Source organism: Electrophorus electricus, chromosome 6, assembly GCF_013358815.1.
Source record: "Electrophorus electricus isolate fEleEle1 chromosome 6, fEleEle1.pri, whole genome shotgun sequence".
In the NCBI taxonomy this organism is placed as follows: Eukaryota; Metazoa; Chordata; class Actinopteri; order Gymnotiformes; family Gymnotidae; genus Electrophorus; species Electrophorus electricus.
In genome coordinates, this window is record NC_049540.1 from 25,316,465 (window position 1) to 25,333,633 (window position 17,169).

Genomic DNA, 17,169 nt, shown 5'->3' on the forward strand with positions numbered 1-17,169 from the left:
ATAGGTTTTCTTTAAGTCTTGTGTTGTTCTTTATTTCTGCACAAGCACCCCAGATCAACCATTATTACTGGAGTCTTGGCGAGCATGGCGAGCTTATTCTGCAGAGCACTCCTTGGTGAATTCCGTCTCTGCAAGTAATTTGTCAGATTTAAGGGATTTTAGGAAGAATTTAACAGAGACCTCACGCTTCTTTCCTCTGTACTGCAGTATACTATAAGGGGAACTGAAGGGTAGAATATCTTAACCCTGTGTTCTCTTTAGCTAATATTATACTTTACATTTTGCTGCAGAATTCCAGAAATCCATGTTTGTCTCTGACAAAAGTCACAAAAATGCATGAATGAAGTTCTATTTATTTAGCACCTTTCAAGGAACCTGTTAACACTGGAGCCTTTGTGTCCTCAGGCTCCCAATGTAACGTCTCTGCTTATCAGCCATGATGTAACTGCTTGAGCTCGAGCTGCCTGCCCAAGGTTATCGGCTCCCCCTTCTTGCATACTTTAACTTTACCCTTCTCCCTCTCTCTGTCTCTCTCTGCTCGTTGCGGAAAGCATCCTAAGCTTTATTAACCTTGCTGCTCTTTTCTTCCTAGACCCTTAGACAGCAGAATCGGGGTGGAAGTTGTGCTAACAAGCATCATTCACTGAATCCGCTTGACCTTCAACAAAAATCATTTTCCTAGTTATCGATGGCTGCTCTACTCACCTCAAGGAAGAGACCCACCAGTCCCTTTCTTCAGTATTTTACCATTAATGAAATGATCATTTGCTCATCCCTCAAATGTACAAATAAGTAAATTAAAAGGACAGCACACATTTCCTTTCTAATGAACGGATTATTAAAACATGGGGATGGCAAAATAAGAGGAGAAAGAATGCAGCTGAAGAAGTGTGTGGTCAGAACTTAGTTTATTGGTGACAATAACAGAACAAAGTGCACTCATCAGGAATGACACCACACATGTGAGTTTCATATGGCTACAGGTCTAGAACACCACATTGCACTTCAAGGTTTTATCTGACTTTTGACACCCAACATCCTCAAATGGCAAATACTGTCTCACAAATATATAAAATATAATAACAAAGGCCATGGAATCAGTCATGTTTCCGTTGTGGGTAGTAAAATGGTCACTAGCAAGCCCTTTTTTTGAAAGAAGAGGTACAGAGGTACATTGAGAATAGGAATAAAACAAAAGTCAGTCAGCCAGCCATTTCTCACTTTGACTACTAAATAACAGGTAAAGATGTGACTCTCTCCACTGTTGATCCTAAATGTCAAAGTGCCAGAAAAACAAACTTTGCATCATGATATCTTTAAAGTTGCTCTTTAGACCACACACACAGTTCATGATCACAAAAAACACACTGCAAAGTGGACCCAATTATTTTTCTAAAACATGAAATCACGGTGTACCAAGGGCACGTGGGAGTGCGGCATTGTTCTAAATTACACACTGAATGAGACTAGTGATGTATTCTCAGGTAGTCAGGAAAGGGTGGGAAACAAAGACTATTGAGTGAAAATGGTCTCCATAGGTGTTACCCAATACCTACAATTCAAGCTTTTGTGGAATGAGCGATTTAGGACTGTGAAATATGAAGCTGAAGAACATGAATCTCTCTTTTGAGATTTTCACTAAGCATTAAGGTCAGCCATCATGTCATCTTACAGTACCACGAAGTCCACACAAAGGCTGCATATATGAAACAAACAGGCAAATACGTATGCACACCCACTACTGTGCTGGTCTATGGGGTGGAAAAAGTGTCTCTGTGCCAAAGTGCAAGAGGTACGCAAGGGGCTGGTTGGCATGGCAACAGGACTAATGGCACCTGCAGACCTTCCATCAGACAAGTCCCATCCACACCACACCTGAGAAGTGTGAATATTTATAGAGGGGTTAATGTAAATAAAAAAATTAAACAACAAGAGTGGAACAGGAAATCGCAGATTCTGGAAAAATGACAAATCAAAACCTGAAGCTTCACTTCAACAGTTAGCTGGTTCTTTAACCATTTATTCTGTACAAGGACTTCTGAAGGTACTGGATATGAATGATGCACACAAACAGTCCCCACCAAGCGCTGGCAGAGGGCAGTCCTTGGTGTTAAAATCGTGACTTTACACACACACACACACACACACACACACACCTTAGCACTTTAATTTCCCTGATGTTTCAGTATAAAAAAATGTGGATGAACTTCAGTGTTAGTCACACAGGCCCATTCGTCCTTGTATATCCATTATATTCCGTGTGTTTAATACTGCTTGTTCAGGTTTGGTCATGGGTTAACACGTCTCATGACAATCCAGAGACTTCAAGCCACTTTGATAAAATAAGGAAACAACTGGGAAAAAAAAAAAATCCCCAAGCAAACGTAATGCTGTTAATCACAGAATCTCGCCTGTGCTTGCTTCTGACAACAGACAGGAATTCATTACTGACAGGTTTTATAACATACTCACATGAACACACACACGCACGCACGCACACACGCAGTGTTGTGGCCTGAGTGTCCCCTACTGTAGCAGGTTGCTCAACCACTGGGCTATACAGGATTTTTCCCTTGCTAGCCACCAGGCAAGCACACGTGGGCTATTGCCCAACAGTAGGAGGTAAGACTCCAGCTTTCCCCACTCACTGTATACATCATCAATATGCAGTCCCAGTAACTACAAACCACATAAATCAACTCCGGCCTTAAGAGGGGAGAAAATGCTCAACCACCCGTGTGGGACTTGGTACAAGTTGAGCTGGCTCTGTTCACTCTGGAGGAGGTGAGGGCCTTGCTTGCCGTATTCTGCCTGTATTCCATGATCCTGGGGCAGGCAGAGGCCAGCAGCAGCCCTGGCGTCTGTGAAGGGGAGGAGATACCACCCTGACCCAGGTGTCAAGGGCTGTCCTCTGGGGCTTTCTGCTCTTGGCTGAAGGGTTGCGGATCGCCCCCTGTAGATGTTGCGGTACAGTGGGACGGGGCTGTGACGCCTGCCCTTTCACCTTCTGCCTCAGCGGCCACCTCGCCCTGCAGCACCAGCCGGATGGTGGCACCATCTCCTTCACTCTCGTCCAGCTCACCCTCCTGGGCCAGTCGGAACTTGATGTTCAGCTTCTCAGGTTTGTCTGTCCAAGAAAGGCAACAGACACCGCATGAGGACACAAATGGTTAGTCAGATTGGCAAAGCAGGCAAATGCGTGAGAAATCACGATGTGTCAAACCGGTTTTGAAGCTCAGTTACAGCTGTGAGTGACGGGCCAGGATTGGTGTTTGCATGAAAGCGAGACCATACCCCTCCCGAGCTGCCTCTCTTTTGGCAGCAGCAGGACATCCACGTTGCAGTGCTCCTGCAGGGCAGCGGTTAGAATGGCCCCCTCCCTGCTGAAGAGGAAAACCAGCGGGACTGTGATGTCCTGTGTGGGCTCGCCGTCTCCAACCATCTGGAAGAGAGGCGTCTCCGCACTGCTGCTCCCTTCTCGCTGGTCTGGGAGAACAAAAGGCATCATGGGGGTTTCAGCTTGATAGCTTGCATGCTCCCCCGGACATCTGCTCATTTATCAGCATTTTAAATTTTACGTTTCATATTTGATATGCTCCCACTCGGGACATAATTTGTCAGCATGGAAGGTTTTCATTGTTATGCTGACAACAGATTTATATCAACTTCAGAACCTCCCTGCCTCCTCTCCTGAACTGCATCCATCTGTGATATAAAGAGTTGGAGGAGCTCAAATTTCCTTAAACATAACACTAAGACTGATGTCCCAACAATTGCACCCAGAGCATTTGTTAGCGCCCACTCCGATATGAACTTTGACACTGATGGAGTATATGTAAATTCATCACAAACTGTGTGTAATCTTCTTTCATTTGAATGTTATATCTTTTCACTTAAGGCTACCCTTTCCAGGCTCTGCCCCATGCTCAGTAGCAGTGATGCAGAAGTACCTGTTCATGCTTTTATCAGTTCTCATCTCTTTTTGAACTCCTTTCTAAACGACAGTATGTCCAATGCTCAGTCACCTGAGTTGTTACACACAGTAAACAAGCAAACAAGATGCCGTTGTCCCATGTGCTCTACAGAAACATGACTGAAAGCTCCTGAGGTCTTCACAGCATGCAGGCTCACAAGGGGCATCTAACATCATTTTGTACAACTGTTCAACATTTGGAACAATTCTGCCCACTGCTTCCAGTGTGAGCACCGATAGCCATCTGCTCATTCCACCCCAGTGGAGGTGCTAGTAAAAGGTCCTGCAGCCTTCAAGCTTCACTTCAACTGCAGCCTCTTAGAATGTTTAAAAGGGACTGAATCTGTGTTTCGATATTATCTGCACATCAGTAACATTTGTAGCACACAAGCTAATTAATTTGCCACACACACACACACACACACACACACACACACACACACACACACGAGGAACCACCTGCTTGTGGGTGGAGTGGAGCTCACCAATGAAAATAACTCCAATGGCCCCGGCCTCCTGTAGACGTCGGGCTTTAGCAGCAAACATGCAGCCGCCTCTCAGGGCCAAGACAATGTGTCCCTGCAGCTCCAAGGCGTTCTCTATGTGAGCACACGCTGTGTAGGGAACACTTTTCACTATACTCCCCTTCACCTGACACACAGCGGCGAGCGAGAGAGTGCGAGACAGAGCACAAGCAGAGGGAGATGCAAGGAAAAAAATAAATAAATAAACAGCCTGAGGGAAGATATTTAAAGCAAGCTTGTGTGTAGAGCATTTTTCATACACAATGGCACTTCACAGTGCTTTACAAAGACATATCACAATAAAACAACAAACCTCATTATAACCCAAGATCCAACACCTCAGGAAGGGTCCATTAAACTAAAACTGAAATCTACGCATTTAGAGACCATCCTGTTAAAGAGCCCAAAACCACATTGTACATTTCAATGCTGCTCACCCCATGCTCCTGCTTTGTGAGGTCCATTCCAAATTTGGCTGGGCCAGCGGTTAGGACCGTCCTACCCAAAAATGGGGGAGAGATGAGCTGCACGATGAGAGGCACCACCTCCTCCTCAGGTAACTGGCTGACCTCTGCGACCAGCTTCACTCGAAACACACCTTTCTGAGAGTCCTTCACACACAAGGGAGAATACAGCCACAAAAGTGGAACACATTAGGAATCTTGCTCGCAGAATATGTGAGGAAGTGAGTGCCAAACAAACAAACAGCAACTAGCCAAACAAAAAAAATTCAAGAGCCAAAGCGTCACCTGGCTCCTGGAGCCAATGCTGGCTGCAGCCATATCTGTGAGGGGGGTGAAAGAGATGCCCATACTCTTGAGAAACTCCATGGGCTCCATCCCAGTGTCATGAAGGGGCAGTTCAATCCTCCTGTGCATGGCAGAGGTTAAGCATGCATGGATGGGTGCACGCCCGCGCGCACGCACACAGGCACGCACACAGGCACGCACACAGGCACGCACACAGGCACGCACGCGCACACTTCCAAAAGAGATCAAGAAAACTCCATTTCATGAGAACAGGAATCTGATTTGTGACTATTGTTGTTGGTGTTTCTCCATCAGCAGAGATTAATCTTGAGCATCGTAAAAGCAATGATCATGGTAACTCATGTAGAGTGACAATGAAATGCACCTCACACTACAAACTAAAGCAACAAGCTGCGGTATGAGTCTACTAAGATAGATTTCACCCTTTGTCTCTATCCTGAAGTGCTAATAGTACTAAGTTCAACAGATCTATAGTCATAAAGTCCAAATTTGATCATCACATGACTGTTTTTTTTTATCAAATCAAAGCCTAAAGTAGCTTTCAGCGAAGGTACCTAGCAGGCGAGGAGTGGGAATCTCGGCCCACCCCTGTGAGGTATTTGTAGTTGTCTCGGATAGTCTTGGCATAGGTCGGGTTGTTGGGGAAAAGGGTCTGTGTACTGGGGCAGGAATAGGTAAACAGGTCCTCCTTCCGGGTGAGGGAAGGGTCCTGGAAACGGCACAATGCCCCACACACACACACACACACACACACACACACACACACACACACACACACACACACACACACACACACACACACACACACACACACACACACACACACACACACACACACACACACGTTGGTCATTATGAATCTGTAAAACATCAAATGCAGCCATCCGGTGTGGTGGCTGCAGACGCACAGCTCGAGCGAGAGGCTGCAGAGAGCAGTGCAGTGTTGCACTGGCGAGAGGTCGTGTCCTCACCGTGCCGTTGACCTCGCAGGAGGGCTCTGCCATAGACAGAGACACTGGGAGCAAGTGGGCCTCAGTGGTGAAGATGTAGTCATCAATGTCGAAAGGCAAGTGACTCTTCTCAGAGAACAGCAGGTAGAGGTACTTAAACATCTCAGCCAGGAAGAAGGAGTCCATTCTGCACATACAAAAACCATCTTTACAAAAAAAAGTTTGTCAAATATTCAGAATCTTGCATGAATAACCTTAAATAGAACTTGAGTCCAGTGGAACAAGAGGGAAAAAAAACAAACAAAAAAAACAAAACAAAACAAAAACACACAAAACTGAGCATACTTGAATCAATACTGAAATTTCTTTCACAGCAGGGCTGTGTTTGTTACTGCTCATCATGTGTCTCCCCAGCACCTGTCTTCATGTATCCCAGTCCTCACGTCCTGCACTGCCGCAAAGCCACAGGGGACACGCGTGTGGGCATTCAGCTTCTCCACAATAGACTGGCCCACTTTCAGGTAGTACGGGTCACCTGTAGCCTGGGAGGGAAGGTTGTACCGTTACTAAACGAGTCACTAACCTTTATATGAGATTTGCTGCCAGTCAAACTGAATTTGATTTGAAAAAAAGCACTACAGTACCTTGTAAAGAAAGTATGTGCTCTCAGCAAATTCTGGACGCAGTGGGTGTTGACCCCAGTGAACTCTGAACTCACTGGTAAATGCCTGTCAGACAAAGAAAAGCAGAGTCATTTTATGGATATTTAAATGACTTTAGCCAGCAAGATACCACTTAATGCTAGTTTACCACTTAATGATTGCAGCATATGCACTAAGAGCGTACATTGCGTTAATAAAGTAACAACCTCCGGAAGAAACTTGTGCTGCTTGGTGACCTGATACAGCATTTCATGGGTCTCTATGGCTGGCTTCAGATCTCCTCTGAGAACCTGAGAACACAAATAAGCCAAAAAAAAAAAGAAAAGACGTTTAAAATAAAATAAATTCACTTTACAACACATGTGGTGTCTTTCCAGGCTGAAGTCCAAGGGGACAAACAGCTGCTGACCTGGAGGCCGGGGAAGAAGGCCAGCAGCGAGTCCATCCAGCCACGCACATTGACCGTGGGGTTGTGCATGTGCACGCTCAGGAGCAGAGGGGGCTGGCTGATGTACTTCATAATGGCACTGTAGTGCTGTTCCACACAAACGCAAAGAACTTCAGCCGGGCTGCTCACAGCCGACACACGCATACTTCGGAGCAATGTTTATGGATGTTAGCGGAGAAGGAAGTCCTACAGTATTGAATCTCTCGAGGTACATGTTGTCTCCGAGCAGAATGTAAGCCTTCATCAAGTATTCATAGTAAGAGTCTATTCCTGCACCAACACCACTATCTAAAGTAAAGAAAAGATGAAATGCAAGAAAGCACAAGAGAGTAAGAGGGGAATACATGTGCAGAAAACACTAATGACTAGATTAAGGGCAAATAACACAAAGCTGTTGGGTGAAAAGGCAGGTGTGCACCCTCACCCCTGCGCACCCAGGCTCCATTATGGATGTTGATGACTGTGCCCATGAGGTCACTATCTCGCTGTCTCTTCTCCCAGAGGACGTCCAGGGCTTTCCGAGCATAAGTCTGATGAGAACAGAGCGGGACTTTACACACAGAAAGCCAGCTTTGTACCAAATGATGAGGGAGATTCACTTTATGGATGAAGTCTGCTTGTCTATAGTAAAGCTCTTGTGAACTATATCTAAATCTCTAGCCTTCAATTGATTTGCAGGAGTCGTGGACTCGATGCACACATTCCCGAGAAAGTCCACAGGGCCAAAGGCCTGTCCAATTCAGATGAACAGCAGTCATGGGGAATAATGCATACTTGACTTGAACTTCTAGAGTCCACCACAGATTTTGCTTGTGGAATTACTCAAACATGAATGTAGCAAAACAAATTAAACAGGAATGATCACAGATTCTTCTTTAAACTTGATTAGCATGTTTCCCCAAATGGAATGAGAATTGTTCGTGTTGAATTGTAACCATTTTAAATTTTATTATAACTTCTGATCTTTTATAACAACAGGGCCGTTGACTATGACGGTGTATCCATGGGTCTGCATTCTGGTGATTTAGACTGGACATTAGTTAGCTACTGAAGGAGTCCAACCACTCCCCTCCATTCCACTTACCTCCTTCCACAGGCCACCCCCCCCCCCCCCTCACACCAAAGGCCCTCCCTCCAACAACATGCAGACTTGGAAGGCCAGACTAAGCTCTATATGCTGCATGCATGTAGAAAATTATTGACAGGCAGGGAGGACCACCTCCTTGTACACAAGTTTCCCGAATACAGAGCTCAGGGCACTTGGCGTACTCTTCGTTTCTGCAGTGGAACTTCAGTGATGTAATGGTAGCTTACTCAAGGCATTCTTAAAAATAGCTAATCACTGTGAACTCCAAAAATGGTAAAAGTGAGTTTTTGAGGCCAGCACCTCAAACACAGAGTCCCCAGAGAGACGGCTGAGCGCGGCAAACTCCAGGATCATGGTGCCAGCACAGGCCGTGCAGGTGTCCGTCTCAGTACCTGTGCGCGAGAGAGGGTTCAGGACCCCATAGCGCAAGTTCACCTGAAGAGAAGTGGAGATACCACATTCAATAACAAACAAACATTCATTCATTCATCTATCCATCTTCCAAACGGCTTAATCCAGTTCAGCGGCAGTGGGGCCTGGGGCCTATCCCTGCAGCAGTGTGCAAGACGAGAACAGTAACAAAGACGATCATTTAAAATAAAACTTTTTAAAAATACACTAAATACTGAGAGAAGCCACATACCCTTGGATAAGGAAGGCCACTGGTGGTGTTGAAGGCAGGCAGAAGGCGGTAGCCCAGGTCTTTGGCCATGTGGAGCAACTCGTCTCTGTACCAATGCATCTTCTCCCCCCGCTGCTTTAGCAGGTCAGCCATCACATGAGCTCCCAACAGGCCACTAGAGACAGCATGACATGGACTTCACCTTTGTTTTGCTGTTCTTTTTTTTTTTTTAAAAACCCAACATGCTAACTTGCTAGATCAGGCTTTAATTAATTTGCATGTGACTTGCTCTTGACTGTGCTATAGAAATATTGCTGTCACCAAGTGTCTGTCACACTGAATATTTCTGGCAGAGGATCTGCAGATTTCACTGTACCCCAGCACACGAATGTTAGTCTCAAAGACAGACACCACCACATCATTGTCCAGTCTGACATCTTTAAGTGTTTTTTTCACTGCCTCCTCAAACTCCTCCAGCCTGTTGAGCAGCTGACCAACAAAAGAGAAAACCCACCATAATCAACAAAACAGAATGGCCTGTATATCATTTTTTTTTACAAACACACTACTGATTAATCAAATAAAATAAGCAAAATAACCAAAAGGGTTTTCAATGCTGGTATTTAAGTCAATATACTCACCACTAGTGTGTCTAAAGTGTCAATCAAGGTCAGAGAGAACCTAAAAGGGACAGCTGTGTGTAGGTAATTCATCTCTGTTCACTAGCATGTTGTACGGTTCAAGTATCTTATGAGTGTTCGGCCAATATTTGCCATGAGTGAGCTCTGTATGCTTCCTTGCAGGGCTCGAGTTTCTTAGTTGGTCTATACTCAGACAGACAGCTTTATATATCCCCATGGAACATTCATGGCAACACACCGACACTGACATATAAAAGCTGCATATGCATTCATACTGACTAGCTATGTAATACAATATGAAGACATACATCCAAACTGTTACACACATCCTGTCATACGGTCTACTTTTGGTTTTAGTTGTGCCTTTAGGAAGCTGATATAACAGGAATATGGGCAGCATTTCACAGGTGTCTCAGAGAAAGGGAAAAAAAGTTAGTGATAGTGAGACCCACTTTCCCAGAGAGTCGTCAATGTCTCCACGACTGGGCTCCAGCCCTCGAACTCTCCCTCTACAGCTCAAGGGCATTAGTTCATCTGCTGGATATGCATATTTCTGGAACAGACAAGCAGGAAAATGGATAACTAGTTAAAACAACAAAGCCAACAACCATGGGCCATGTCGGAAACAGTGATGCCTTTATCGGATGACAAATCTGAATTTCAAAAGTTCCTACAATTACTTACCATGTAACTGCCATAGGCATGATCAAACATTTCCAGAACTTGATCCCTAAAATAAAGAACAATGCATTTAGCAACGAGTCACCATTCCTTATTTCATAAGAACATTATTAAGTAAGGAATGAAAAGCCTTAGGATACATGGATAAAAGAAGGGTACATAGTAGGACCCAACAGGAAGTGATGCAGGTAGCATCTGAACACATTTTCAACGGTTCCAATATATGGCAGAGCATGAGTTTGAGATTCCATCCATAGCAAAGTACTGTAACACCAACATCTAAATTCCAGATGTGATGTGATCACAGAACAGCATGGGTGAGAAAACACTTCCATTATACCAATCCTCATTTTAACATAACACAATGAATCATGAAATCCATTTCAAACAAAAGGGGCACTGCAGTTGTGCTATCTGCATAATTCAGGTGAGCTGTAAACCATGATGATACGTGCTGTATAGCATAGGCCTACACGAGGCAAAAGGCAGGGTGTTTAGGGCCAAGCTTGTCTTCCCTTATAACCCAAAACCTTTAGCATTAATAACCAAATTGCAATTAGAGAAAGAAACACTGGCTTAGCTACTTAAAGCAGATGGTGACTGATCAGAAGACAAGACTTTAGCTTGCTTGCACAGTAATTTTGCTTTTAATTGTATGGAATTAAAATGCACAAGTAGGAGTGATCCATGACACAGAACTTTGAGGTTCATCTCACTATTAGACACACAACAAACCATCAGTTTCAGCATTTAGACAGACTGCAATCTTTGACATTTTAGGCAATCAATAAACAATTTCCATAAATTTTGTTCTAATCTAAATAATCATGCCCAATGGGCTGTCGGTTACATCTAACTAGAACTTCCAAATACCACATTTTCAGTTACAGACATGTAACTGCATCTGAAGGAAAGTGCAAAAAGTTACACATCACAAATCTCTTGGATTCTCTTTATAGTCCTGCTATTGATACAATGGAATTAATGTGATGACAGTCAGTAGGACCAAGGCAGAAAGCCTAACCCCAAAACAGATTGCTGTTCAGTCGTGGATGTCAGCACAGAATCAAGTGAGCAGATGCTGAAGTGATTTGTCAGTTAGCCTATTGAACATATTAGCTAGAACATGCCTCATTAAACACTAAAGCCTAGTTCACCACAGCTGTGCTGCATTGTCAACCATCCTCACAAGCATAGTTCAAGAAAAAAAAAAACGATGGCCAAATGATCTTAGTCAGAACCAGTCAAAGTGGCCATCTTAATGAAGCTCACCTGGTTTTGGACTTTTCCTCGGCAGACATGGTCTGACCATCTTGACCAACAACCCCACACAAAAGGCCACTAAAGAATGCAGTTGCCAGCACGATGACAAAACCCCTGAAATCGTACATACCTCTCACCTTACACTTAACATTCTTCATTTAAATCTTCAACGAAAGACAAGTTCGCAACCCAACCACTGGGTTAGTTAGCTAGCCTTTCTTCTAAAAACTTCCTTCCTAGCTAGATAGGCTAACAAAGTAGTAAATTTTACTACTGCCCCACAGCTGCCTCTGAAAATCTTCCAACTCAAGCGTCTAGGCTCATTTCGCTAAAGTTAAACCAAGCAAAGACAATTCATTAACAACTGAACAAGAAGCTAGCTTAGCTGGCTAAATGATGTAAGGTTAGCGACTTGGATGACCACAACCTGCTTTAGCCGTTTCATTTAATATAGTAAAACCCTGACTGACAAAGCTTTTAAACGTCCTGCAAGGTGGCTTAGATGGCTGAGCTGCACAAACTATTAATATCCAGCTAGCTACAGATTCTAGATGGAAAAACAGATAGCCTACCGGATAGCTAGCCTGGCTAGCTACTTGATCATTTAAAGCTAGCTAACAAGAGAAACAAACAATACAGTCTTTCTTGAGTTTGTTGTATGTGTATCCCCTTGGATCAGCATCCAATTCGCAAAAGACTCCATCTCAGCTTCATTTAGACGCACATTTTCTGTGGAGTAAACGTTGACTAATTCTGCCTAGCAAGTTTCTGCAGCCGGAAACGCTCGCCCGTCTACACATCCTCCCGGTTTCATTGGCCCTTAAAATGACGAAACCATTAAGGGGGAAGAAATTTGACAAAAAAAATGTTGTTTTAATTATGTCAATACAGGTATTTTGCACATCACATTAGTACGGCTTATTTCACATTCTTTCCTCGGTTTTAATTTATTGGGACCTTATATGAGCCCTAAAATTACGGACTCGCCTGTCGCGATTGACCAATCTTTAGGTAGCTACGTTTCGTGTCACTGGGTCACATGGTCATTATTATATAGCCCAGTATGGTTCCTGATCGGCGCTATTCGGTAAATAAAACGCACTCGGGTTCTGGTGGCTTTATTCGCAAAAGTCTTTCTTCCGCAAAGTCATAGATACTCTGTCCTCATAAAGTCGGAATTCCACTTTCATCGATCAACGGCCCAGAAGGCATAATTAGTAACCCACGCCATGGTGTGACTAAACTGGTGTGTCGAAATTAAAGTTGTTAAAAATAAAAAATGTGGACAATACAGCTGTTATTGACTCGCCAGTAGCCGATCCCTCTTGTGGATGTTGGATTTTATAACCTCGCTCATACTTTAACCAGAGGTACGCGTTCGGAGGAAAACTCTCAGTTCGTTCATCATGTCTGTAAGTTACAAACTATGCATTCATCGCTGTTCTGGTATATTTGGTAACATTTTGAGGTTCAGGCCTACTTGATCGACTTTTTATTATTTTTATTTATTTATTTATTTATTTGTCTGCAAGTATTAGGCTTGGAAAGTGGCGCTAAATAATTGCAAAGTATAAAAATGGACTTCGTAAGATTTATCATTTCAGAATGCTACTCAAACCTATAGAAGTCGAACGTTGTAGATAAAGTGTATCTTGTGTAGAAAAACATTTTGAAAAGTGTATGATAAAGCGTCGCTACGCGCTGTCAGCAAACAGAAGCTCAGATAAGCTTAGACGATAAAATTGCCTGGCATGACACACAATACTTACTGGTAGTCTTACTGGTAAATTATATTTCCTCTCAGTCTGGATTTACTTATTTTTTGTTTTATCTTTTGGGCAGTGATAGCTCGGTGGTTAAGTTCCTTGACTTGTAATCGGGAGGTTGCTGGTTCAAGCCCCGCCACTGCCAAGTTTTCACTGTTGTGTCCCTGAGCAAGACCCTTAACCCTCAATTGCTCAAGTTGTACTCAGTCGTAATTGTAAGTCGCTTTGGAGAAATATATTTGAATTTCCCCTTACAGGTTTGTTTTCTTCTAACTTTTTTTTTTTAACCTCCCTGTAAGTTTAACGGTAAATGTACAGACCACATCAGAATCAAGGGCATTTTAGGAACGATTTAATGATACATGTAGCAGTTAATACATAATCAAGATAATCAAGATGTGGACTACCATTGGACAGTTAAGAATTACTGATACAGTTTTGTCTCTCTCAACAATTAACACACAGTCCTTCCAGAAATGTACACATAGATGTGGTTTTAGTTCAAAATATTCACTGATTTCATAATCTCTTTAACTATTTCTTATTCCTTCCTTCTTCTTTCTCCCTCTCTCACTCTTTCTACATTTTTCTATCCCTCTCCCCTTCTCCTTTTACCTAATCCCCATCTCTTTTTGTTTCTCTCTCTCTCTCTCTCTCTTTCTCTCTCTCTCTCTCTCTCTCTCTCTCTCTCTCTCTCTCTCTCTCTCTCTTATTCTTTCTCTCTTTTCAGATGTACTTTGAAAGCTCCAGCAACGTCACATTACTGTTTGACTTCTGGAATGTACATGGACCTGGAGGTACACAAGAGCCTCCAACAGTAGAAATATATTGCTGATCTATATTTCAGTTATTAGATTTGTTTTGACTTATTTGCCAAAAGGAGGAGTCTGATGGAACTTGGTAGGATTACATCTTTATGGAAAGTCCCCAAATTATGTCTACAAAATGGCAAATGTAATGCTGCCTATAACAATCTAAAGTAATTAGGGCTTGTTTAACAATGATGTTTGTGTAGAATAGAGCTATTGTAGTACATCACTTGCCACAGGGATGCAAAAAGGATTTGAATGGAAGATGCCTAACCTTTTATCCACACATGTTAAAAAAACATGTGGCTTGGGTGGCAGGCCTGAGTAGACAAACTGCTCCAGTCCACACTCTGACGGCAATCTGAATTTGCTCAGTGCTGATGCAGTGGACTGGGAAAACAGTTTTAACAAAACAATGCATGTTTATCACATAATTGCCAACTTTTGAGAGAAACCACTCCCCAAATGTCTTCTGCAGTCACCTCACAGAACCAAAAAGATAGTTGTACTAGCACGAGGGCAGGTTTAATTGATATAACAGCACTTGTGTAAGTGGATTACTAAACGCTGTAAGTGTAATGTAACTGTGTTTGTAGTACAACACTTTCACTTTTCAGTGTAGTTCCATATTATAGAGTGGAACTACAACTGTAGCACAGTGAAGGCCAGTGCCGACGAAGCCAGCCTTTGTGTGTTTTGATACATATCACGTTGGAGATTGCTGTGATGCTGTAGAAGAATCCCCTGTGCTCATGTGAGCCTTCAGACTCCTGACAGGCTGTCCCACCGCAGCAGGAGAGTGAGACAGACAGACAGAATGAATGAATGAATGAATGAATTCATTCCTGCCTTCTGTCCCTCCCGATAAAACCAGCGCCAGCTGCCAGCAGCCTCCTTAAGACAATGTCCAGCTCACATACTTGATCCTAATCCCATTAGCAGGAGCGAGAGCACCCAAATAAAAACGCTTTCGCTGTCCTTTGAATCAATTATGCAGCGTTGCACCCTATGAACTTAATGCCTTCTCTGCCTACAGGGATGGTTCTTTCAGTCTTTGTGGTTCTGCTGCTCACTGTGATCTATGAGCTCCTCAAAGTGTGGAAGACCACCCTGGAAAAGCAGTCCAAGCCTCCTCCGCTCACTCCGGTCCCAGGGACCTTCTCTCTGACACCGCCTTGCTTGTCCCCAGTTTTCGAACATCCAGTAAGCAGTTCCTCGCTAACTAATAGCCCCTCCGAGGTCTGCCTGGCTCCCACAGACCTTACAGCTCCCACCGTTGTGGCCACTCTCTCTGCAAACAGGTATGTAGTTCCCATCCTTTCTGTAATTATGTAATAATGCACTACAACTGTCTTTATTGCACTGTGGCCTGATGCACCGCCGTGAGCCCGTGTTTCTGTCTCCGCTGCAGCTGGCTTCTTCACAGCTTCCAGACTGGCGTACATGTGGTGCACGTGGTGCTGGGTTACATGCTGATGCTCTGCGTCATGTCGTACAACGTCTGGATCTTCCTTGGGGTGATGGTGGGCTCAGCTTTAGGCTACTTTCTCAGCTTTCCTCTCCTGGGTCTCAGGAAGTGATGGACCTGGAGCAAAGGAAAGCCCGACGTGATATATACAACGGGTGAAATAAGTATTGAACATATCACCAATTTTCTAAGTAAATATATTTCTAAAGGTGCTATTGACATGAAATTCTCACCAGATGTCGGGAACAACCCATCCAGTCCACACATGCAAAGAAATCAAACCATAGATGGCCATAAATTAAGTTATATGTAATAATGAGAAATGACACAGGGGAAAAAGTATTGAACACATGAAGAAAGAGAGGTGCAAAAAGCCATGGAAAGTCATGACACCATCTGAAATCTATGGGTAATTAGAAAGCAATCCTGCCACTTAGTTCAAATTAATATCAGATGGTTAAACTGATGGTGTCTCATTACCAAGGTGCCACACAAGAACCATCTCGTGATGGGTAAAACCTGAGAGCTCTCTCATGACCTTCACAACCTTATTGTTGCAAAACATACCGATGGCATTTGGTTACAGAAGAATTTCTAAACTACTGAAGGTTCCAGTGAGCACTGTTGGAGCCATAATCCGGAAGTGGAAAGAACATAATTTCACCATAAACCAGCCACGATCTCGTGCTCTCCACAAGATTTCAGACAGATGAATGAAAATAATTATCAGAGGAGTTGTTCAAGAACCAAGGACCACCCGTGAAGAGCTACAGAAAGACCTGAAATCAGCAGGTACAATTGTTTCAAAGAAAACAATAAGTAATGCACTCGACCTCCATGGCCTGTATGCATGCTCATCATGTAACACTCCATCGCTGAAGAAAAGCATGTTGAAGCACGTTTAAAGTTTGCTCAACAACATTTAGACAAGCCTGTGAAATACTGGGAGAATATAGTCTGGTCAGATGAGAGCAAAATTGAACTCTTTGGATGCCATAATACACACCATATTTGGAGGTCAAAAGGCACTGCATATCACCCCAAAAACACCGTACCAAAAGTGAAGTTTGGAGGTGGGAACATCATGGTGTGGGGCTGTTTTTCAGCATACAACACTGGCACGCTTCATATAATTGAAAGAAGGATGAATGGACAAATATACCGAGACATTCTTGATAAAAATCTGCTGCCATCTACCAGGATGATGAAGATGAAACGAGGGTGGACATTTCAGCAAGACAATAAGCCCAAACACACAGCCAAGGAAACTCTCAAATGGTTTCAGAGAAAGAAAATAAAGCTGCTAGAATGGCCCAGCCAATCACTTGACTTGAACCCAGCTGAACATCTATGGAAGGAACTAAAGCTCAGAGTTCATAGGAGCCAACGGAACCTTCAGGATTTGAAGAGTGTTTGTGTGGAAGAATGGGCCAAAATCACACCTGAGCAATGCATGCGACTAGTTTCTCCATACAGGAGGCGTCTTGAAGCTGCCATCACCAACA

General features: G+C 43.6%; 2 protein-coding genes across 4 annotated transcripts; one reads left to right on the plus strand and one right to left on the minus strand.

Moving 5' to 3' along the window:
• Positions 1–891: 891 nt before the first annotated feature.
• On the minus strand, positions 892–12,397 carry si:ch211-282j22.3 (ER degradation-enhancing alpha-mannosidase-like protein 3). Of its 3 annotated transcripts, XR_004776188.1 has the most exons (21): positions 11,631–12,397; positions 10,362–10,407; positions 10,130–10,230; positions 9,678–9,717; positions 9,413–9,525; positions 9,058–9,211; positions 8,715–8,849; positions 7,752–7,857; positions 7,518–7,615; positions 7,289–7,414; positions 7,086–7,169; positions 6,862–6,945; positions 6,635–6,759; positions 6,239–6,404; positions 5,822–5,976; positions 5,247–5,367; positions 4,935–5,108; positions 4,459–4,624; positions 3,295–3,486; positions 2,129–3,127; positions 1,866–1,875 (listed from the first exon to the last, which is right to left on the minus strand). XR_004776188.1 is itself a non-coding variant. In XM_027003689.2 (20 exons), the coding sequence occupies exons 1-20, from the start codon at positions 11,777–11,779 to the stop codon at positions 2,898–2,900; spliced, it is 2,565 nt and encodes an 854-aa protein (XP_026859490.2). In that variant the 5' UTR covers positions 11,780–12,397; the 3' UTR covers positions 892–2,897. The 3 variants fall into 3 exon arrangements, 2 of the variants coding, with proteins under 2 accessions (XP_026859490.2, XP_026859492.2); XM_027003689.2 differs by having other exon boundaries at positions 892–3,127; XM_027003691.2 differs by lacking the exons at positions 9,413–9,525; positions 9,678–9,717 and having other exon boundaries at positions 892–3,127.
• A 291-nt stretch (positions 12,398–12,688) lies between these two features.
• On the plus strand, positions 12,689–15,863 carry slc31a2 (solute carrier family 31 member 2). Its single transcript, XM_027003755.2, has 4 exons — positions 12,689–13,033; positions 14,118–14,184; positions 15,233–15,497; positions 15,608–15,863. The coding sequence occupies exons 1-4, from the start codon at positions 13,028–13,030 to the stop codon at positions 15,774–15,776; spliced, it is 507 nt and encodes a 168-aa protein (XP_026859556.2). The 5' UTR covers positions 12,689–13,027; the 3' UTR covers positions 15,777–15,863.
• The last annotated feature ends 1,306 nt before the right edge of the window (positions 15,864–17,169 follow it).